We start from the raw sequence: 24,287 nt of genomic DNA, 5'->3' as shown, positions 1-24,287 counted from the left end.
AGGAGAGGAAAAAGTATATAATATACATATTTGTTTATCTATAAGAAAATAAATCACATTACACATTCACTGTGTGGAGTATTTCAGGTGTTTTTAATGATGCATTATAATAAAATGATAATAAAATCAAATAGGAGAGATTTCCCTTAAAGGTTAAAGGTTAAAATAATACTAAAGACAGCAGAGACAAACATGGAGACACAGACGTCAGATTAACCATATTCATAAACTCTCTATAACCACACAGAGCTTCTGGTTTCAGTCTTTATGTTCACTTCTCAACCTGAGTCGTCCCTACACATGTATTATGTTCCTGCTGTGGAGGAGGCGTGGCCCGGCCGGCTCTGCCTCTGATTGGCTGGAACTCTGGGTTTAGGGGTGAGGAGTGAGAGGAAGGCTGCAGGAATGAGGCCGAAAACCAGTATTTCTATTTATTTAGTTTTTGTATTTTTTGCTCACTGATTTAAACGTTTTCTAGATTCGTTCCTCACAAGATAAATTAAATGATTTTAAATAATCTATTTACTCGTTTTTGTCTGTTTATTATAATCTCTGCTTCCATTCCTCTGATTTCATGTTTTATGTTCCATTTTAATCCTTAATGTTTCCAGGCTGAACTCACATGTTTCATCCTCTCTGTTTACCTTTTTTTACGTCTCCATGCTCCCACTAGTAACCCCGCATTTAACATCACACTGCTATGAATTGTGGGTAAATCCCTTAGATCATTTCCTGTTCACTCGTCTCAAATGGGTTTTTTTCTGGATCTGTTTCTGGTTCTAAGTGTTTTACACAAACTGAAGAGATTTTAGCACAGAGATGATTTTCTGCAATAATCCAGAATCAAATGGAAGAGTCTGATTGGCTGTTCGTGGAGGGAACTGGTGATGATGACTTCCTGTTGGACTACAGAAATCCGTCCTCCTGCAGAACTCTATTAGATTATTAATAGTGAGGAAAAGGTAAACATAGGTTCAGGATGAAATAAGTATGTTTGATTCAAGTTTAAGTTAAAATAAGTCGGCGTGGAATTTTGGTCTCAAGCGGGACTTGAACCGCCGTCTCCTGGTTCATAGTCCTGTGTTGGTTTAGCTCTTTAATCACTTCGGTCACTAGAGGGCGCTCCGACGTTAAAAACAGACTCTAGAGGGTTCATGCAGCTTTAAACTCAGAAGCTGTTTCTGTTCTTCCTCAAGGTGTTGAGTCCAGGAACCTCCCTCCAAACTGGGAAAAAAGAGGTTTCTTTATGGACCTGGTTTGATGCACTAAAGAACACTGTGGTATCAAATATAACAAAGTGTGAAAGGTTTCTCTGGATCTATTGGTCTGGTTTTCTTCACGTCTGCTGGGTCAGAATTCTTTTGTCAAACTTTGTCAGAATTTACAATAAAGTTTTGTGAGTTTGAACACGGACAGAAACAGGAAGCTGGTAAAGATGGAGTCTCTGGTTCTAGGAGGGGAAACTGGGCCGGTCTGTTTGTGTGGCGGTCCGGTTCAGGTCTCTGCGAGTCTACAGGTGAGCAGTAGGAAGGGGGCGGGGCTTCTCTCTCCGCTCACACCTGAGGCCGTCACTCTGTGATGAAGTGAACGAAGGTGACAGGAAACACTCCTTTCCTGGTCGGATCTCCTTCAACGTGACCAAACTGGAACACAAAATGACACAAATTCACCAGAGTGAAGGAGGAAGTGACAAAACAAGCGATGATGTACTTCCTGTTTTGGGGCAGGTGTCACTCACCCACCACTCGCTGTCCTCCTCCCACTCCACCACGATCACCTCCCCCTCCGTGAACGTCAGCTCGTCTGGATTATCAGCCGAACAGTTGTAGATGGCCTTCACCCGCTTAGGCTTCAGCTTCTGCACACACACACACACACACACACACACACACACACACACACACACACACACACACACACACACACACACACACACACACACACACACACACACAGTTTGTTTAAGGACAAACTAAACTTTTTCTGTCTGTACATATAATATTTCAGTTATTGTGGATTTTTTTTACTGTTTTTTATTGCTTATTTATAATACTTGATTTTTATTTCATTTTATTTTATCTTGTTTTTCTTTTACTATGTCTCTTGTTTGCACTTTACTCTATGCTGCTGTAATCCTGTACATTTCCCCGCTGCGGGACTAATAAAGGATTTTCTTATTTGATCTTATCTCTAAACCAAACTGCATTAACAAAAACACAAATTTAACAGAGTACATTTTTAGGTCACTTAATGAGTCAATTCCTTAATACTTGTATTTATTGTTTTGTAATCATAACTGTAATACATTGAGGACTTAATTCATGTTAATTGATGTGTTTCTGTAGATGAGGTGAACTCTCCATCTTAACAAACATGGATCAGTTCCTGGGTCTTAATTTGTGTTTTTGTGGGTGAGATTCTGAATGTAAACTGACTGACCATCAGGAGTGATCTCCAGGTGTTTGATGGTGATCTGTCCCTTTAAATCCTGTCTATCAGTGCTGACCTCTGACCTCTGACCTGTGTTGTGTTTGAGGACTTACGGAGAAGGTGCTTCTGGGTTTGGGTGTTGGAGGACCGGAGCCTTGTGGGGATTTGGCCTTTGACCCTGCAGAGAGAATAAACAACAACAAATGACATCATCACCTTCAGATAAAAACATCTTCACAGAGTTTTTGTTTTGGGTCTGGAGGACTTTGTGCGGGGGTTTGATACCTCGTTTGTCCACCGATGCCGTCCTGAGAGGAGGTCTCTGAGGAGGATGTTTCACTGATCTGAAATCAGACAAGAGGATGTTAATCCATTACAAACCAGTTCAGACCAGTTCTGACTGGAACAGCTGCTACAAACCAGTATTCACCAGTACAGACCAGTTCGGACCAGGAAAGACCAGTACAGACCAGTACAGTCCAGCACATTCTAGTACTGTTAAATTCAGTCCACTACAGTCCACTACAGTCCACTACAGTCCAGTAGAGTCCACTACAGTCCAGTAGAGTCCACTACAGTCCAGTAGAGTCCACTACAGTCCATTTAAGTCCACTACAGTCCAGTAGAGTCCACTACAGTCCTCTTCAGTCCAGTCCAGTAAAGTTTAGTACAGTCCACTACAGTCCAGTACATACCCAGTGGGTGATTTGTGGGTCTTGGGTCCAGGTGGTCCTGGTGGTCCCGGTGGTCCCGGTGGTTTGCTGGTCTGGTGAAGGGGGACTAGGGGTGGGAGGGGCGGAGCTTTGTAGTGGGGTGCCGGTGGGATGGTGGGTGCTGGTGGGACTGGAGGAACTGGGGGACCGGGGGAGTCCTGCTGCTGGTAGGGGGGCAGAGGGGGAGGGGGGTGTTCCGGGCTGAGAGGGTCTTGGTCTCCAACATGCTGGACCTCTTGTTCACTGGAGGAGGAGGAGCTACTGGGAGCACTGGGAGAGGAGGAAGCAACATAACCATCAGATCATTCCACTGCAGCTCCAGTCTGAAGATGATTATTGAGGCTTTTATTTTGAAGATGATTATTGAGGCTTTTATTTTGTCACAGGCGGACAGGAAGTCCCAGACTCACCGTACATGGAGGAGTTCCTCTCAGGGGTTTGAGGGTTCGGGGGGTCGGAGGACGACCGCTGTCTCCCGAAGGTTTCCGTGGCAACAGGTTTATTTGGTCCTGGACCTGCAGGGAGACAAAAACCTCAAGTCTCAGAATTCATTTATTCAGGAAACATGAAGCGGTACAACAATGTCGCCGGTTCGATTCCCGTCATCATGGAAACAATTCATCCCAAACGCATTAATGAACGTCTGAACACTTTGTTTTCTGTCTGATTACGTGTTGCTCCATTAAACACAGTCTTATTTCATATACTTCATTTTACTTCATTTCAATTTAAACAGTTCAGTGTCTTATCTTTAGACTTCACTCTGTCCAGGTATTGGATGATATACGTTGATGGACACTTCTAGTGACCAATCAGAGAGCTCCAACAAAGGACGATCTTTTGAAGCCTCTAGTTCAGCATCTTGTCCGTCGCCATCTTGTTTTTTTACAACCAGTGAACAGGAAGTGACCATATATGGACTGAGGAGGAGTGACGTAGAGACGCCGTATACGTCTCTGGTGTCGACCTGTCAATCAGTGTGTAGCCCCGCCCTAAAGCATCCCCTGCTTTATGGTCTGTTTGACTCTAAATGGAGCATCATTTACTAAATGAACATCATGCTGTATTGAAGAAGACTTGAAACTAGAGATTGAGACCATAAACTCATGTTTACAATGTTTACTGAGGGAATAAATCAAGAGAGAAGTAGAGTCATTTTCTCATAGACTTCTATACAACCAGAGGAGTCGCCCCCTGGTGGACAGGAGAGAGAATGCAGCTTTGAGTCATTTTCTTCGTTCTAATGTGGACGGGGATATTTTGTAAAACAAAGGTCGTGTGGACAGACTTTTCTATTTCAAAACGTAGAGGAAGTTATACGTTTTAAAAGATATCTTTATAAGTGTAGACAGTCCTCTCCGTGTTTAAAGGAGCTGTTGACCTTTGACCTCTGGGAGGAGCCTGACGTCCTCACAGAAGGTTAACAATGAACCTGAAGGTGTTTCAACCAGATGTTTCTTTCTTCTATAACTTGTATTTTGTGCTCGTTCCACCTCTCTTTGTTAAATAAAGTTTATTCAAACCAGCCGTGGACGTAGCGTCCCAGTCTGACCTCGGTTGGGTCCTCTGGGTGGCAGCGGCGGCGTCGGCCCCGGAGGCGGCAGGTTGAGGTCCAGCATGGTGCCGTAGGTCTCGTTGCTGATCATCACGCTCGGAACCTGAGGCCTCAGCTTGTCCCTCGCCAGGTTGGCGGCGTCCCGGGCCACCGACGCCATGTTGTGAGGGTGTATGGGGCCGCCGCCCGGCACAAAGCAGCTGACCGGACGCTCCTCACGCCGGTTTGGGATCGGCTGCGGGGAAAAAACAAAAACACACACCAACGGTTACTCATCTTCACCGGCCGCCATGTCTACGAGCTGCTCAAGGTCAAACCGGCTGACCTTGTCCTCCATCTCGTCCTCGCTCTCGTCCATGTCGTCGTTCTGGAGACGCCACTCGTACTCGACGTGAACGTGGACGTTAAACTTCCCCGTCTGAGCCTGAGTCAGCTGAAAAGAACCGACACACAGACGGGATTCAACACAAGAGGGAGGAGTCAAAAACAAGAATAAATAGATCAAAAGTTATGAAAGTTAAACTGTAGTGAAGCTTTCATTATTCAAGTTATTTAGAATTGTATGTAAAATAATAAACACACTTTGGAATTCAGATTATTTGGCACAAATACGGTTCCTGAAGGTGAAAAATGAAGCTAAAAACGCAGTTAAGAAGTTTATTAATTCTACAATATCAGATTAAAATATATGAATAAAATGTAAAGAGGATAAACATTATGTTATGCCAACTAACAACGGTTAATAAAACTTTCACTTCACTGAAGTTTTGTTCTTTTTTGAGTCTTTTTGTTTATAGGATTTGGTTTAATTAGAAAGCTCTTGAACGATCACTGAGTCTCAGTTTTTTGGACATAGCTTAGCATAGCATGATTTAGCTTTATCCACTGTAGCTTAGCTTTCTTTGATTTTTTTATTTAATTGTTTAAGTTGTTTTACATCATTTTACTGTAAAAAGTTACAGTCACTACATTTACTTCTTATATTTATAGTCTTATTTAGCTTAGCTTTAGCTTATTTCACTTATATAAACTCACTTTATATTTACTGTAGTTCTGTTTGTGTTAGTTTTGTTTATATAGTTTTGGTTTGATTCAAAATCTCTTGAATGATTACTCAGTCTTAGTTTTGGACTTAGCTTAGCATAATTTAGCTTTATTTTTGTAGCTGAGTTTTCTTTGAATTTACTTAATTAAATTGTTTAAGTTCATTTTAGTTTTATGTCATTTTATTGTGAAAAGATTCCGTTCTTTGTCATTTCTTTAGATCAGTTTCAGTGTAACTTAGTTTACTTTAGTCTGACTTAGTTTAGCTTAATTCACATTACTAATTTATATCATTTATAGTTCAGCATATAGAACATATAGATCATATAGATCATATAGAACATATAGAACATATAGATCATATAGAACATATAGAACATATAGAACATATAGATCATATAGAACATATAGAACATATAGAACATATAGATCATATAGAACATATAGAACATATAGATCATATAGATCATATAGGTCATATAGAACATATAGAACATATAGATCATATAGATCATATAGAACATATAGAACATATAGAACATATAGAACATATAGATCATATAGATCATATAGAACATATAGAACATATAGATCATATAGATCATATAGATCATATAGAACATATAGATCATATAGATCATATAGATCATATAGAACATATAGATCATATAGAACATATAGATCATATAGATCATATAGAACATATAGAACATATAGATCATATAGATCATATAGGTCATATAGATCATATAGAACATATAGATCATATAGATCATATAGGTCATATAGATCATATAGATCATATAGGTCATATAGAACATATAGAACATATAGATCATATAGATCATATAGGTCATATAGAACATATAGAACATATAGAACATATAGAACATATAGATCATATAGAACATATAGAACATATAGATCATATAGATCATATAGAACATATAGATCATATAGATCATATAGAACATATAGATCATATAGAACATATAGAACATATAGAACATATAGAACATATAGAACATATGGAGGGTTTCACCTGTTCTTCACACAGAGTGTGTCGGAGGCGTTTGGCGATGTCCAGCGGCGTTTCTCCCGCTTCGTTTGCTGTGGAGACAAATCCATGAAGAGGTTTAGACGGGACAGCGAGGCGGAGTCTCTGTGTCCTCTCTCCTCTTCTCTCCCTCCATCTTTATGTCTTAATCTCCTATTCATGCACATGACTGACTTGTGCTTTCTCGCCTCGCAGGTTTCCATGAATCGTTGAGGTACCTGGACGTAGTCGAGCCTCCTGCTGTGAGCCGGCTGACACCCACTGATACTACCATTATTATTATTATTAATCACGTTACTAATACTATTCCCTATGTCATTACTTTAATTCCACTATAGTCATTGCTGTTATTATAAGTATTCTTAATGTCTCCTTGGTTACTCTGCTTACTACTGTGATTATATGAATCATTTATGTCATATACATTGAATGTGTTGTATCTCTGTTATGCTGCTCATTCTGGTCACATGACATCTATTGACTTCTGTCCATCCTGGAGAAGGATCTAAGGACAGAGGATGAGGGTCTAAGGACAGAGGATGTGAGGGTGTAAGGACAGAGGAGGTGAGGGTCTAAGGACAGAGGATGTGAGGGTGTAAGGACAGAGGAGGTGAGGGTCTAAGGACAGAGGATGTGAGGGTCTAAGGACAGAGGAGGTGAGGGTCTAAGGACAGAGGATGTGAGGGTCTAAGGACAGAGGATGTGAGGGTCTAAGGACAGAGGATGTGAGGGTCTAAGGACAGAGGATGTGAGGGTGTAAGGACAGAGGAGGTGAGGGTCTAAGGACAGAGGATGTGAGGGTCTAAGGACAGAGGATGTGAGGGTGTAAGGACAGAGGATGTGAGGGAAGGACAGAGGAGGTGAGGGTGTAAGGACAGAGGATGTGAGGGTCTAAGGACAGAGGAGGGTGTAAGGACAGAGGAGGTGAGGGTGTAAGGACAGAGGAGGTGAGGGTGGACAGAGGAGGTGAGGGTGTAAGGACAGAGGAGGTGAGGGTGTAAGGACAGAGGAGGTGAGGGTGTAAGGACAGAGGACAGGGTGTAAGGACAGAGGAGGTGAGGGTGTAAGGACAGAGGATGTGAGGGTGTAAGGACAGAGGAGGTGAGGGTGGACAGGACAGAGGAGGTGAGGGTGTAAGGACAGAGGAGGTGAGGGTGTAAGGACAGAGGAGGTGAGGGTGTAAGGACAGAGGAGGTGAGGGTAAGTGTAAGGACAGAGGACAGAGGAGGTGAGGGTGTAAGGACAGAGGAGGTGAGGGTGTAAGGACAGAGGAGGTGAGGGTGTAAGGACAGAGGAGGTGAGGGTGTAAGGACAGAGGAGGTGAGGGTGTAAGGACAGAGGAGGTGAGGGTAAGGACAAGGACAGAGGAGGTGAGGGTGTAAGGACAGAGGATGTGAGGGTGTAAGGACAGAGGAGGTGAGGGTGTAAGGACAGAGGAGGTGAGGGTGTAAGGACAGAGGAGGTGAGGGTGTAAGGACAGAGGACAGAGGAGGTGAGGGTGTAAGGACAGAGGAGGTGAGGGTGTAAGGACAGAGGAGGTGAGGGTGTAAGGACAGAGGAGGTGAGGGTGTAAGGACAGAGGAGGTGTACAGATTGAACTGAACTGTTCTTACTGATGGACACTGAAGCCTTTCCTCTCAGCAGCAGCTTCAGACACTCGCTGTTGTCCGTCAGACAGCAGTAGTGCAGCGCGGTGCTTCCTTTGGCCGTCTGCTTGTCCAGGTTCCCGCTGAAACACACGGCTCGGTGTTACTACACACTACACACTACACACTACACACTACACTCTCTGCTGTAAACCCCGGTCAAGTCAGGCCACATCTGCAACATCTGCATCATCTGCATCATATGCAACTGCAGCAACATCTGCAACATGCTCAACATCTGCATCACCTCACCATCTGCAACATCTGCAACATCTGCAACATCTGCAGACCTGACCTGCTGCCACCACGCGTCACTCCAGCAACATTAAAGTAAACTGATCTCTTTCAGTAGAATCTCAGTGAATTATTAATACATCTAATGATGAGAGCAGCAACGTGAACTGGATTCATAAGGTCGAGGATATTTAGACATGGATGGATCACTGAAGGGCCTCCGGGTACAGACCCAGGGGCCCGAAGGGTCAGGGAGCTGATTTACAAAATGTTTCTAAAAAAAAAACACTAAACGAATGGACGCAAAACCAGCACGTAGAAATTCTAAATATCTAAAATAGATACAAAACGACTACAAAGAGACAAAAAACAACAACGAATGACCACAAGGAGGAGCAAAACGACCACGTAGATCTGTAAAGATGAATAAAAATAGATGCAAAACAACTATAAACGCTCCTAAATTACAACAAAGATGCAAATGAGACGCAAAAGTACAAAAACATAGACATCAAACGACCACACGGAAACGTCTTAAAAGTCTAAAAATCATAAGAAAACCAAACACAAAGGGACGCAAAATGACAAAAAAAGACCACAAACAACCCAAAACAACTACAAAGAAATGTAAAACCTTTAAAATAAAAACTTAATAAACATAAGGAGACGCAAAGTTAATAAAAATAGATGCAGCATTCACAAACTACACAAAATGACTTTAAAGATGCAAAACAAGCACAAAACCACCACAAGGAGAAAACGACTAAAAATAGATGAACAACCACCACGTACAAACAAAACAACGACAAACCAACCAAGACGAGTAAATTATCTAAATGCCTGGGGGTCTTGTTGCTATGGAGACGGGGTTCTGCGCTCAGGGGCCTCTGGACTCTTTTCTCACATTTATTTCTCCAAACAATCAATTCACCATCAAGAAACAAGTCGACACAATGAATGATGAAGACAATAGTCGTCACTGATGATGATGATGATGATGATGATGATGATGATGATGATGATGATGTCACCTGTTTTGGGCGAGGAAGTCCACGATGTGGAGGGAGTTCCTGTCGACCATACGGACCGCCAGGTGGAGAACCGTCTCTCCGGGTTCCTGACAGAAACAAACTCATGTCACAGTTCTTTACCGTCACGGTGTTCTGACCACGGACTGTTTAGAAGGTGGACGTCGTCATGGTGACGTCACCCAACGCTTTGTGGGCGTTTTGAGCCTCCAGTTTGGCGTTTTGGCCGTCACCATATAGTGATTTTTTTTAAACAAATAAACAGAAGTGACCATATATGGACTGAGGAGGAGTGACGTAGAGACGCCGTATACGTCTCTGGTGTGGACCTGTCAATCAGTGTGTAGCCCCGCCCTAAAGCATCCCCTGCTTTATGGTCTGTTTGACTCTAAATGGAGCATCATTTACTAAATGAACATCATGCTGTATTGAAGAAGACTTGAAACTAGAGATTGAGACCATAAACTCATGTTTACAATGTTTACTGAGGGAATAAATCAAGAGAGAAGTAGAGTCATTTTCTCATAGACTTCTATACAACCAGAGGAGTCGCCCCCTGGTGGACAGCAGAGAGAATGCAGCTTTCTCCTGGTTCTAGCATTATACACTCATGAATCAGAATCTGACAGAAGTCCTACGTGTTCGCTGGGCTGAGGGATGGACTCCTGCAGGTCCACCCCCTCAGCGTAGACCTGGATCAGGGACAGGATGTCTTGGTTCCTGACGGCCTCGTACAGAACCTGCAGCCTGGACGCCGCGTCGGCACAGAGCCGCCGGGCGAAGCGTTTCTCGGTGTACTTGGCCGTGATGAAGTCCTTCCTCGTCTGCCTGGAGGAAGAACCGGAGAGCAGAGACAGTCACCATCTCACATCTCACATCTCACATCTCACATCGTCCTCCTGAGGCGTCACGTCGGCACTCACATGTCGCTGGTCGGATCGGGTTTAGTGACCGACAGGTCGGCCTCCATGATCTCGTTGAAGCTGGCGTTTCCCACGTTCTTCGCCAACTAAAACACAACATGTCAGGTTGGTCACCGCTGCTCTCAAACATTCACGAGCTCCGTTTACTTTTCCTATAAATTATTTATTTTTTCTCAAAATATTTTGATATTTTTTCTTCTTAAAAGTGTAAATCATTTTTTTTGGGACTGATTTTTAACAGAGAAATAATAAAAACAGAGAAAACGCAGATATACAGTGAAGTGAACTCACCAGCAGCTCAGAGGTCCCCAGCACATCCAGGTCCAGGCTCTGGATCCTGGAGTAGTGGACCCCCATCTCCCTGTGGATCCCCGAGCACTCGATACAGATCAGGACCCCCAGGTTTGTGGACAGCCAGGTGGGACCTGACGGAGCAGAGGATGGAGGTTTTAAAGGCCACCATGTTACGTTCATGTCTGCAGGTGTCTCGTTAGTAACAAACAAACTGTTCTGCAGCTTCTTCCTCCTTCAGATTCTCTTCTGAAGAACCAACAGCTGAGGAATGTAAACCTGAGTTCAACTCCACTAGAGTACTTAACGAGTTATGGTCTTAACGAGCTCTGGTAACAAGTCGCAGCAGTAGTAGTACTAGTACCTGTAGTACCTGTAGTACCAGTAGTACCAGTACCAGTACCAGTAGTACTAGTACCTGTAGAACCTGTAGTACCAGTACTACTAGTACCAGCACCTGTAGTACCAGTACCAGTAGTACCAGTACCAGTAGTACCAGTATCTGTAGTACCAGTACCTGTAGTACCAGTACCAGTACCAGTAGTACCAGTAGTACCAGTACCTGTAGTACCAGTACTACTAGTACCAGTACCTGTAGTACCAGTAGTACCAGTACCAGTAGTACCAGTACCAGTAGTACCTGTAGTACCAGTAGTACCAGTAGTACTAGTACCTGTAGTACCAGTACCAGTACCAGTAGTACTAGTACCTGTAGTACCAGTACCTGTAGTACCAGTACCAGTAGTACCTGTAGTACCAGTAGTACCAGTAGTACTAGTACCTGTAGTACCAGTACCAGTACCAGTAGTACTAGTACCTGTAGTACCAGTAGTACCAGTACCAGTAGTACCAGTAGTACTAGTACCAGTAGTACCAGTAGTACCAGTAGTACCTGTAGTACCAGTAGTACCAGTACCAGTAGTACCAGTACCAGTAGTACCAGTAGTACCAGTAGTACCAGTAGTACCAGTAGTACCAGTAGTACCAGTAGTACATACCGTGCGCCCCACAGTCGCAGCAGCCGTCGTTGCCGCTCATCCTCTTCACTTCTCCTACGATGGCTCTCGTCAGCTCCTGGACGATGTTGTTCTCTCCGTCGTCCTGGACGCCTTTGAACGCCTCCTTCAGCGCCTCCTCTCTGCTGTTCTGCAGCACCGACACCCATCTGCACAAACACCAACACACCGGGGTCAGAGGTCACAGGTCAGAGGTCACGGGGGGGCTTAGAGGTCGGGGGCCGCTGCACTACTTACACCTGACACTCGGCTTCGTCCTCGGCCTGGAAGTGATAGGTCCTGTCGTCTGGAGGAGACAGAGAGTGAGCCGGGAGGACAGAGAAGGACGCGACACATGTGAGAGGAGAGCAGCTTACGTGAGAACAGGTCGAAGCTCTTCTTCTCGTCCGGGTTCCTCTTCACCTGGCAGGTGAGCAGGTTGAGTTTGGCCGGCGGTGCGTTGGCCTGAGGAAGTACAACGACATACTGAAGGTGCTGCACGGGGAAATAAATAAGAGAAGGCTTCGTCCTCTGGGGACCATGAATACAGGTGTTTTATCATTAAGTCACTGGTGTTCTTCTTCTTTCCTTCATAAGAACCAGATGTTTGATCTCTGACTGATGTACGGGTGGATTGTTTAAAGCAGAGATGAGAGGTTGAAATAATTATTAATAATCAATAATAACAGCCCCCCCCCACCCTTCTCTCTGTTATCCTCCTCCTTATGCTCCTCCTCCTCCTGTTTCTCCTCCTCTGCCGCTTGCTCTGTCCTGATTGGCCGTTTGACTCTTCATGTAAAAACTTCAAAAATAAAAGAAAGAAGGAACAAAAAAATTACAATAAGACGGTAAATAAAAAACTAAAATGAATTCTTGTCTTTTACCCATTTTAAATAAAAAAAAGTGAAACCCCAGAAGAAGAAGAAGAAGAAGAAGAAGAAGAAGTGTTTTTTCTGGCTGGTGGACATGCAGGCAGGAGGGGGCGGAGCTTCTCATGCAGGAGGACCAATAGGAGGAGAGGATGTGGCGTCTTACCGTTCCGTGACAGATGGTCAGGAAACCGTTTTTCACTGAGCACTTCCTCTTCTGCCAAACCTTCCTCAGCCTGAGGACGACACATTAAAACACATTAAAACATAATAAAACACATTAAAACATAATAAAACACATTAAAACACATTAAAACATAATAAAACACATTAAAACACATTAAAACATAATAAAACACATTAAAACATAATAAAACACATTAAAACACATTAAAACATAATAAAACACATTAAAACACATTAAAACATAATAAAACACATTAAAACATAATAAAACACATTAAAACATAATAAAACATAATAAAACACATTAAAACACATTAAAACATAATAAAACATATTGATCTCTTCGTGCTAATCATCACTAAGAAATAATCTTTATTATAATCGTATTTTTCTGAAATTCTTTTCTCGTTTATTTTTATGTATTTTCTAAAATTAAACCTAAATTTATTTTGATGACACATAAATATAAATTGCTTTGAGAATTACTTGGTTTGCTGATTTTCTCTTTTTCATAAGATTGTAAATTTAATTTCCTTCACCTTTTGGATTATTTATCAGAATATATATTCAATAAGTAAATAAAAATAATTTGGCACAAAACAACTTTTAAAATAAATGATATATATATATATATATATTTAAAAATAAACATATTTTGGTAATATATATCTCTTAAAAATATATATTTTGTCCAACCAACAGTTTAAACCTCAAATGTTTTAAAATAAATACATTTAAATAACGTGTAATTATTGAATCTGAGACCATAAAATGTTACAAAAATGACTTGGTTGTAAAAATCCATAAAGTCACTAAAGTCATCAGATAAATGTAGCGAAGCAGAAAGACTCAAATAAAGTATGTGTTGGTGTGAAAGCCTCACAGGAAGCCACTGTCCTGATGCATTGTGGGACTTTGAGTTGACTCACCCCTCACTCCTCTTGGAGAGGACTCCGGAGTACTCGGTGCCGTGGGCCTTGTTGCCCTGCAGCTGGTGGAGGCTGTAGCCGGCGCTCTGTTTGGCCTGAGCGTCCTGTCAGAGCACCAGGAGACAAAAACAAACTTCAACGCCATGTTTGTAGTCCAAAGTCCTGCTAGCACCCTGCAGAGGTATTTAGAAGTACAGCGTCCACAGAGAACTCTCACATCCTTCTGCTCGGACTGCAGAGACGCCTTCAGGACGTCTCGGAGCTGAGTCAGCTGTTTCCTCTCGCCGTCCTGAGTCTGCTTGATCTGAACACCACAGAAGAAGAGACGGGATTAATACTCATTATATATACAGAAGATATCTGGTGTACTTTTCATTGTTGAGTATGTGGCCAAGTACATTTACATTTAGTGTTTCCATGTACTGATACTTTCTACTTCTGCTCTCCTACATCTCAGGACCTGAATACTTCTTCCACCACCTTAAAGCCGCCATCATTACATCCTGATATTAAACATACACATATATATATATATATATATATATATACTTATATTTCATGTCTCACCGTGGTCAGCTCTGAGGTCAGTTTCTCCACAGAAGGTTTCAGACTCTCCACAGCCTTCAGTCCGTCCTGGAAGAAACTAAAGACCACGAGAAACAGAAACACATTTAAAGGAATACTTTGGCACCAAATTAGTATTTAAACATTTGAAGAGAAACACTGTTCAACGAGGTCTGACCCGCTGGAGAACAACCAACTTCAGCACCTCAATGAGATGAAATGTTTGAAAAAATAAATTGTGTCTTTGATGAAAAATGAAGTAAACTCAGAGTTTGATGTTTGCTTAGAGACAAACATAAGAACTGATGATGCAGTTAGTATTATCTCACACTAAAGCTCAGTCTAGGCGAGAAAAAGACGTAATACTATGCTCTGATCATGTGACTGTCACAAATATTTAACTGATAAAAACAACATTTTTAAGAACTATTCATTTTTAGACGCTTTAGAAACTTTTGCAGCCAAATCAAATCAAATAGTTTCCAGGATGTTCTTTGTTTCTTTCCAATACTTTTAATACTTGACTTCTGTCTTGACACATTTAAATCTCTAAATAAGGTTCCAGTCCTTCCTGTCACAGCAGACAGAAGGACTGGAGATCTTCTGGAGGTTCCTGATCTTTGGGACACATTGAACCACAGTTTGAAGTTTTCTCTGCAGAGCGACGTACTTGCACTGAGCGTGGAAATACTTGATGAGGTTCTGCAGGAAGTCGACGCCTTTCTTCACTTTGATCTCGTTCACCTTCAGGAGATACTGCAGAGAGAAACCGGAGACGTTTCATCCTGAACGTTGGAACCTTCTGGAGATCCCACAGTTTTTAAATCTTTATTTTCACCTCACACATCTGCAGCTGGAAGAGCTGCCTCTCCTTCTCCATCTCCTCGGCGATCTCTCCTCCGCTGAACTCGGTGCGGATCATCCCGTGCTGCTTGGCGTGCTCCCTCTTCTCCTTCTCGAGCTTGGCTCTGGAGGTCAAAGGTCGAGTCAAGAGCTCCGTGAAAAAAAAAAAACAGCACTGCAAAGACTTTTCATGTAAAGGACTCTCATTCTGTTTAAATCAGCTGAAAACACATTGAGGTTTGGTTGGAAATCTAAAAACTGAAACATTCAAATAGAAATGAGCAGAAAGTGTAAAAACATTAAATATGTGGATCATATTTATTGATGAGAGATATGATGATTAAAATGGCGTATGAAGAGGAGGCGTTGGTGTTTCCTCACAGTTTGGTCTCATAATCCTTCCAGGATTTGTCGAACGGCTTCTTCAGATCCTGAAAGAGGAAGTGAGGTCACGTTGTCAGACCGACCAATCACATCGCAGCATTCATTCATAACGACACACAGAGAGGACTTTGACCCGCGAGTCACTCAGGAAATATGTGGAGGCGATAACGTGAGCGGAGTTTGACTTTTATAACACATTTATGACACCACCACACCTGAGGAGGAGGGACGTAGAGACCTGTCAATCACAGTAAGCCCCGCCCTAAAGCATCCCCTGCTTTATGGTGTGTTTGACTCTAAATGGAGCATCATTTACTAAATGAACATCATGCTGTATTGAAGAAGACTTGAAACTAGAGATTGAGACCATAAACTCATGTTTACAATGTTTACTGAGGGAATAAATCAAGAGAGAAGTAGAGTCATTTTCTCATAGACTTCTATACAACCAGAGGAGTCGCCCCCTGCTGGACAGGAGAGAGAATGCAGCTTTAAAGCTTCCCTGTTAAGAGCCGGAGGTTTGTCTTCTGGGAGAACGTGATGATGAAGATGTGTTGAGCCTTCAGGGCCACCGTCCCTCTCTTCCTCATAAAGACATTTTAAAGGCGGTGGATGGATTGATGGAGAGAATAATCAGCTGATCACCTCCACACAGAGACTCACCCCTTTGACTCCCTTCAGGTCTCCCTTCAGCAGACTGTCCAGAGGGAAGGTGATGATGTTGTTCATGTTCTGCAGCTGCAAACAGGAAGTCATGTTAGAGCACAGAGGAAACCTTAAAGCCGGACGGAGTCGTGGGTGACGCCGGTTCCTCACCAGGTTCTTGAAGAGAGCCGTCAGCTCTTTGGCGAAGACGGAGAACTTGAGGAAGGCGGAGCCGACCTCGGCGTCCTCCCGGTGGACGCAGTTGTCTCCGAATTTCTCCAGAGACAGAAAGTACTGATCCTCGTTGTCCACGTGAGCTGGAACCAGAGAGACGGAGAACGGAGAACATCAGGGACTGGAGAACAAACAGTAGGTCCTTTAATAGAGTAGCACTATTATCATTATTACTGTTATTAATATTATTAATATCATTATTAAATCATTACTATCATTATTACTGTTTTTATTATTATTATTATTAATATTATTATTAAATCATTACTATCATTATTACTGTTATTATTATTAATATTATATTATTATTAAATCATTACTATCATTATTACTGTTATTATTAATTATTAATTATTATTAAATCATTACTATCATTATTACTGTTATTATTAATATTATTAATATTATTATTAAATCATTAGTATCATTATTACTGTTAGTAATATTAAATAATATTAATAATAATTAATATCATCAATATTATACCATCAATATCATTATTATAAATAATAATAATAATAATATCATGTTATGTTTATGAATATTATCCTTATAATAATAATAACAATTATTATTATTATGATCTTTGTTATTATGGCTATTGTTACCAATAATATTTTAAGTAAATCATTAATAAATAATACTAATAATAATTATTGTTGTTATTATTTTCTTTTTAATAAAGGGAGACATTCCCTTTCTTTGCTCCTCAACTTTGAAATATTATTTATATTATTATTATTAAGTTATTTCGTTCCAAAACTTCATAAACCGATGTTTTTCTGTTTTGTTGTTCTTTAACTTTACAACTTTAATCTTTAAGTGTAGAAATAAATAAATCTTTAGATAATATTTAATCATATGATAGTGAGAAGTGTCCTGATTCACTTTTTAATACAATAACTGAATAAATTATTATTATAATAGCATTTTGAAATGTGTAAAAGTCTTAATATTCAGTTATATGTATATAATAATAAACATAAAAAAGGAAATATAGATGTAAAAGGAAATTAATACATTCTTCTAAAAACAGAGAAAATAAAACTTAATATATTCAGGATACTAAAGATATATAAAGTCTAAATGTTTTCTTCTGTCAACAGAATTCAAATATCAGTTTATATCAGTCTCTCTCTCTCTCTCTCTCTCTCTCTCTCTCTCTCTGTCTGTCTGTGTCAGGGCGTCTCTCCCTCGGCATGCTGGGACATGACGGAGGTATGACAGGAATGTGTGGAGGTGAGACTCCACCTGTCTGAACACAAACCAGCACACGCCCGCTGACGAAGTGAACGCTCCCCGTTCAGACCTCACTGGTCTGATTCACTGGAGGATTAACATCACTTTAGAGGTTCTCTACTGAGGAACCACTTCACTTTAGAGGTTCTCTACTGAGGAACCACTTCACTTTAGAGGTTCTCTACTGAGGAACCACTTCACTTTAGAGGTTCTCTACTGAGGAACCACTTCACTTTAGAGGTTCTCTACTGAGGAACCACTTCACTTTAAAGGTTCTCTACTGAGGAACCACTTCACTTTAGAGGTTTTTTTACTGAGGAACCACTTCACTTTAGAGGTTTTTTACTGAGGAACCACTTCACTTTAGAGGTTCTCTACTGAGGAACCACTTCACTTTAAAGGTTCTCTACTGAGGAACCACTTCACTTTAGAGGTTCTCTACTGAGGAACCACTTCACTTTAAAGGTTCTCTACTGAGGAACCACTTCACTTTAAAGGTTCTCTACTGAGGAACCACTTCACTTTAGAGGTTCTCTACTGAGGAACCACTTCACTTTAAAGGTTCTCTACTGAGGAACCACTTCACTTTAGAGGTTTTTTACTGAGGAACCACTTCACTTTAGAGGTTCTCTACTGGGGAACCACTTCACTTTAGAGGTTTTTTACTGAGGAACCACTTCACTTTAGAGGTTCTCTACTGAGGAACCACTTCACTTTAAAGGTTCTCTACTGAGGAACCACTTCACTTTAGAGGTTCTTAAGGAACCACTTCACTTTAAAGGTTCTCTACTGAGGAACCACTTCACTTTAAAGGTTCTCTACTGAGGAACCACTTCACTTTAGAGGAACCACTTCACTTTAAAGGTTCTCTACTGAGGAACCACTTGGACAGACTGAGGTGAAACCGCGTCACTCACCGAGACCCGACGTGTTGATGGCCTTCACAGACTTCTTGATCTTGTAGAGAACGGATCGGTCCAGGTCCAGAGCCTGAAGGGGGTCAGACAGAGTCCGGATCAGAGAATCGGTGGTTTTACACAAAACATTCATCCAAACTCACTTCATGTCTTCAGTCTGCAGAAACTGAGCTCAACTTGTGTTTTAATGCATAAAAATGAGTTATGTTTTAATATATCTGTAAACACGTTTTAGGATGAAGCTGTTTGAGTGTTTGCAGGTGATTTGACTTTTTATTTTCATTTCATCTTCTCTTGTTCTCTCTGAATATCGGGCTCTTTATCACATTGCTCTTTTTTTCTGCGGTGTGAGTTTCACTTCTTAAACACTTTGTATTTTTACTCCTCTGTTAATCTTGGTACTTTCTCTATTACACTTTTTTATAAACCTTATTCTTATTACTATTCTAATCTGCAGTGGTGTCAGAATGACTTCTTTTACACGTAATAATTGTTATTCTATTGTTCATATACGTTCATATCTTTATTGTTTTGTGTTATTCTTCTGTTGTAATCTTTCCTTCTGGATTAATAAAGTTCTATCTTATCTTATGTTATCTTAAATTCACAAACTATTTCCTTCCTTGCGATGCTTTCAAGGACAATCCGAGGCTTGAAACTCGACTGCGTCATTGATGAGCCATCAGAAAATAAGACAAATCAAAAAAGTGAAACGGTTGTGAGACATTCAGAAGTCAGAGGCCTCCAGGTTCATAACATAATCAATAACATCACAAACCAGAAGATATCGGAAATGATTTTAGTTAAAAATCAGGTAAATAAATCCAGTTTAATGTTAAACAAACAACATCTAAATATTTAAAGAAAATATTTGAGCAGAAACAGTTTGTGTTTCAGACAAAACTTCATGAATATAAAATGCAAAGAATCTGTCTGACTTCTTTTTAGTGAAATTATTTTGTGTCATTGCTTTTCGTCCAATCACGTCGCTGTATGTAAATGAGTTTCCAGCAGCTTCTGTGATCAGCTGATTTCATGCAAATCAGATTGGAAACAGGAGAAAAGTTCAGAGTCCACAGAGAAAAGAGTTCCTGCTGCAGATAAAACGCTTAATCAGCTGAGCAGGAGGTCTTCTAGTCTGACTGAAACTAACACATATAAATATATATGCATGTGTATATATATATATATATATATGTATATAAGTATATATATCTCTATGTCAGTGAATGTGTGACCACGAGGGTCACATGATGCCGTCGGTGTGAAACAGGAACTCCTCTCTGCTCTGAGTCACAGCTCAGTGACTCAACACACACACACTTGAGTTAAAGAACTACAAAACGAGCAGCTCTTCATCATCTGGAACTACGTTTTATAATCTCATGAGATGCAACCAGCTGGTTACATGACCGGTTATCTGAAGGAGTCAGTGAACACATCACATTATCCCCATTAAACGTGTCTGACTGATCTCTGATCAGCTCCCGTCTGCAGTGTCCTCATGCATCAGTCTGAGGAGGAATCTCTCTACGGTCATTATTAAGTGTGTTTATGGATATTTATAGAGATATGGACACCATCTTTAAGAGGAAGTCACACCTTCATGTCTGGGTGTTCACATTACACACAGTTATGAAGAAGTACCACTGTGACACAACAGTGTGCTTTCAGGAATCTTAATATTTTATTCTGAAAAACGACAATAACCAACTTCCTGTTGTGTTTATCTGCGTCTGAGCGATACGTCTCATTTTAATAGATGTTTCTTCATTTCTGTTTTGACCTTTATGGATACAGAAGCATCGTTAAACAGAACTAAAGCGGTTTATGTCGTTTACCAAAGTAAAATAATATGTGTGTGTGTGTGTGTGTGTGTGTGTGTGTGTGTGTGTGTGTGTGTGTGTGTGTGTGTGTGTGGGTGTGTGTGTGTGTCATAATCCTTCATTTAATATACTAGTTTAATAAACTTGTTTAATATACTAGTTTAATATACTAGTTTAATAAACTAGTGCCGTAAATATCAGTAAAATCAAGTCATATTTCAGGTCACGTTTTTTATTGGCTACAGAATGTAGCTGGTGGGCAGCTAACGCTAACGGAGGTAACAGCTAGTAGTATTAGTAGTAGTAATAGTAGTAGTAAGTAGTAATAGCAGTAGTAACAGTAGTAGTAGTAGTAGTAGTAGTAGTAGTAGTAGTAACAGTAGTAGTAGTAGCAGCAGTAGTAGTAGTAGTAGCAGTAGTAGCAGTAGTAGTAGTAGTAGTAGTAGTAGTAGTAGTAGTAGTGGTAGTAGTAGTAGTAGTAGTAGTAGTAGTAACAGTAGTAGTAGTAGTAGTAGTAACAGTAGTAGTAGTAGTAGTAGTAGTAGTAGTAGTAGTAGTAGTAGTAGTAGTAACAGTAGTAGTAGTAGTAGTAGTAGTAGTAGTAGTAGTAGTAGTAGTAGTAGTAGTAGTAGTAGTAGTAGTAGTAGTAGTAGCAGTAGCAGTAGTAGTAGCAGTAGAACAGTAGTAGTAGTAGTAGTAGTAGTAGTAGTAGTAGTAGCAGCAGTAGTAGTAGTAGTAGTAGTAGTAGTAGTAGTAGTAGTAGTAGTAGTAGTAGTAGTAGCAGTAGTAGTAGTAGTAGTAGTAGTAAGTAGTAGTAGTAGTAGTAGTAGTAGTAGTAGTAGTAACAGTAGTAGTAACAGTAGTAGTAGTAGTAGTAGTAGTAGTAGTAGTAGTAGTAGTAGTAACAGTAGTAGCAGTAGTAGTAGTAGTAGTAGTAGTAGTAGTAGTAGTAGTAGTAGTAGTAGTAGTAGTAGTAGTAGTAGTAGTAGTAGTAGTAGTAGTAACAGTAGTAGTAGTAGTAGTAGTAGTAGTAGTAGTAGCAGCAGTAGTAGTAGTAGTAGTAGTAGTAGTAGTAGTAGTAGTAGTAGTAGTAGCAGTAGTAGTAGTAGTAGTAGTAGTAGTAGTAACAGTAGTAACAGTAGTAGTAGTAGTAGTAGTAGTAGTAGTAGTAGCAGTAGTAGTAGTAGTAGTAGTAGTAGTAGTAGTAGTAGTAGTAGCAGTAGTAGTAGTAGTAGTAGTAGTAGTAGCAGTAGTAACAGTAGTAGTAGTAGTAGTAGTAGTAGTAGTAGTAGTAGTAGTAGTAGTAGTAGTAGTAGTAGTAGTAGTAGTAGTAGTAGTAGTAGTAGTAGTAGTAGTAGTAGTAGTAGTAGTAGTAGTAGTAGTAGTAGTAGTAGTAGTAGTAGTAGTAGTAGTAGTAGTAGTAGTAGTAGTAGTAGTAGCAGTAGTAGTAGTAGTAGTAGTAGTAGTAGTAACAGTAGTAACTCCGGTCCCTGAACCCCCCACAGAGACTTAAGTTGAGTAAACTCATCTTTTATTGAATTCAGCTTAAAAAGTGTATTTTTTTATCTTCTGACTGAGTTTAAGTTCTTAAAAGGAACAGGATCAGAATATTGTCAAAACTTCCCAGCATGCATTGTGTGAGGGTTGAAACTCTCCAGAGGTCGGCTGTTTATGTAGTTTGATGAATCCATGATGGGAACTTCCTGTTTGATGTTAATGCGTATAAATATAAATGTTTCTGTCTTAAAGAGACTCAGAATATTTCATATCTACTTACATTATCCAAAATCTATAATCATAAAACATATAATGTGTTTTATCCTTGATCATACGCTCAGTCTTGTCTTTATCCAGAGACCTTTGACCTCTCACTAAGGTTCCGTTAACAAATGTGCACGATCATCGCTGAGTTGCAAAACAAAGAAGCAGCTCTGAACTCTTACAAAACGTTGAGCAGAAGATTCAACTGTTTCAGCCGCAGGAAGTGTTTCTCTCTGTTCCTCTTTTACTGAAAAACACACATTTATACTCACAGAAACTCACTTTCCCTTCATTAATACTCACAGAAACTCACTTTACCTTCATTAATACTCACATAAACTCACTTTACCTTCATTAATACTCACATAAACTCACTTTACCTTCATTAATACTCACATAAACTCACTTTACCTTCATTAATACTCACATAAACTCTTACCTTCATTAATACTCCTTCATTAATACTCACATAAACTCACTTTACCTTCATTAATACTCACATAAACTCACTTTACCTTCATTAATACTCATTAATACTCACATAAACACACTTTACCTTCATTAATACTCACATAAACTCACTTTACCTTCATTAATACTCACATAAACTCACTTTACCTTCATTAATACTCACATAAACTCTCTTTCCCTTCATTAATACTCACATAAACTCACTTTACCTTCATTAATACTCACATAAACTCACTTTACCTTCATTAATACTCACATAAACTCACTTTACCTTCATTAATACTCACATAAACACACTTTACCTTCATTAATACTCACATAAACTCACTTTACCTTCTTTAATACTCACATAAATCATTAATACTAACATAAACTAACTTTACCTTCATTAATACTCATAAAGTATTTTTACCTTCATTAATACTCACATAAACTATAGAAACTCACTTTATAAACTCTTTTTATTAATACCCTGACCTTCATTAATACTCACATAAACTTTATAGAAACTCACTTTATGTGTGTATTACCTTCTTCGTGGCACTTATTGCATTCGTATCAGTTTACTGCACTTATCCTATTCGTAGTAGTTTGTAGCACTTATTATATTCGTATTAGTCTGTTGCAATTATTGTTTTCGTAGTAATCTGCCTCTGCACTATACTTTTGCTCTGGTTTATGCTTTAAGATGCTTGTTTAAGAAAGGAGATGCACTGATGACTTCTGGTGACTAGTAGTTCTCTTGAATACCTATGTTGAACACACTTCCTGTAAGTCGCTTTGGATAAAAGCGTCTGCTACATGACTGTAATGTAATGTAATGTAATGTAATGTAATGTATTTCTGTGTGTGTGTATATGTGTGTGTGTGTGTGTGTGTGTGTGTGTGTATATGTGTGTGTGTGTGTGTGTGTGTGTGTGTGGTTGTGTGTGTGTTTCTGTGTGTGTGTATATGTGTGTGTCTGTGTGTGTGTGTGTGTGTGTGTGTGTGTGTGTGTGTGTGTGTGTGTGTGTGTGTGTGTGTGTGTGTGTGTGTGTGTGTGTGTGTGTGTCTCTGTGTGTCTCTGTGTGTGTGTGTGTGTGTGTGTGTGTGTGTGTGTGTGTGTGTGTCTGTGTGTGTGTGTGTGTGTGTGTGTGTGTGTGTGTCTGTGTGTGTGTGTGTGTGTGTGTGTGTGTGTGTGTGTGTGTGTGTGTGTGTGTGTGTGTGTGTGTCCTCCAGAGCGGACACTGAGTTCCTGCACTGGGACATCCGGGTACTGAAGCTGGAGGTGGTGGGAGCTTTGTAGTCCTCGTTGGTCTCCTGGATGAACTCCGTGACGCTGATGAGCTCCGGCATGGTGCTGCTGCAGGTAAACAGTCCGCAGGTGAGCTCACCTGGTGCACGGCTCACACGCAGCCCGCACAGATCCTCATGGCTCTCTGCTCCTTCAGGTGTGCTCAGGCTGCGGGAGGCTGAGCGGCTGTGATCCGCAGAGGAGAGGAGACGCCTGCAGACGGCCGTCCC

At 40.5% G+C, this 24,287-nt stretch overlaps 1 protein-coding gene across 1 annotated transcript; it reads right to left on the bottom strand.

Moving 5' to 3' along the window:
- Window positions 1-41: 41 nt before the first annotated feature.
- Window positions 42-24,287, bottom strand: asap2b (ArfGAP with SH3 domain, ankyrin repeat and PH domain 2b). Its single transcript, XM_054618975.1, is given in 29 exon segments — window positions 42-1,643; window positions 1,739-1,858; window positions 2,544-2,608; window positions 2,716-2,774; window positions 3,126-3,316; window positions 3,319-3,413; window positions 3,554-3,658; window positions 4,696-4,933; window positions 5,024-5,131; window positions 6,785-6,852; window positions 8,413-8,528; window positions 9,711-9,796; window positions 10,346-10,535; window positions 10,631-10,716; window positions 10,922-11,055; window positions 11,920-12,086; window positions 12,175-12,223; window positions 12,294-12,381; window positions 12,952-13,021; window positions 13,901-14,004; window positions 14,118-14,204; window positions 14,468-14,543; window positions 15,135-15,220; window positions 15,303-15,432; window positions 15,689-15,738; window positions 16,355-16,429; window positions 16,508-16,653; window positions 18,727-18,801; window positions 23,996-24,287. Coding segments are annotated over 29 exon segments (3,063 nt in total). The 5' UTR covers window positions 24,120-24,287; the 3' UTR covers window positions 42-1,568.

This window comes from Anoplopoma fimbria, chromosome 18, assembly GCF_027596085.1.
Source record: "Anoplopoma fimbria isolate UVic2021 breed Golden Eagle Sablefish chromosome 18, Afim_UVic_2022, whole genome shotgun sequence".
In the NCBI taxonomy this organism is placed as follows: domain Eukaryota; kingdom Metazoa; phylum Chordata; class Actinopteri; order Perciformes; family Anoplopomatidae; genus Anoplopoma; species Anoplopoma fimbria.
The sequence above is the reverse complement of the archived record's forward strand: the minus strand, read 5'-3'. Positions and strand labels throughout refer to the sequence as shown.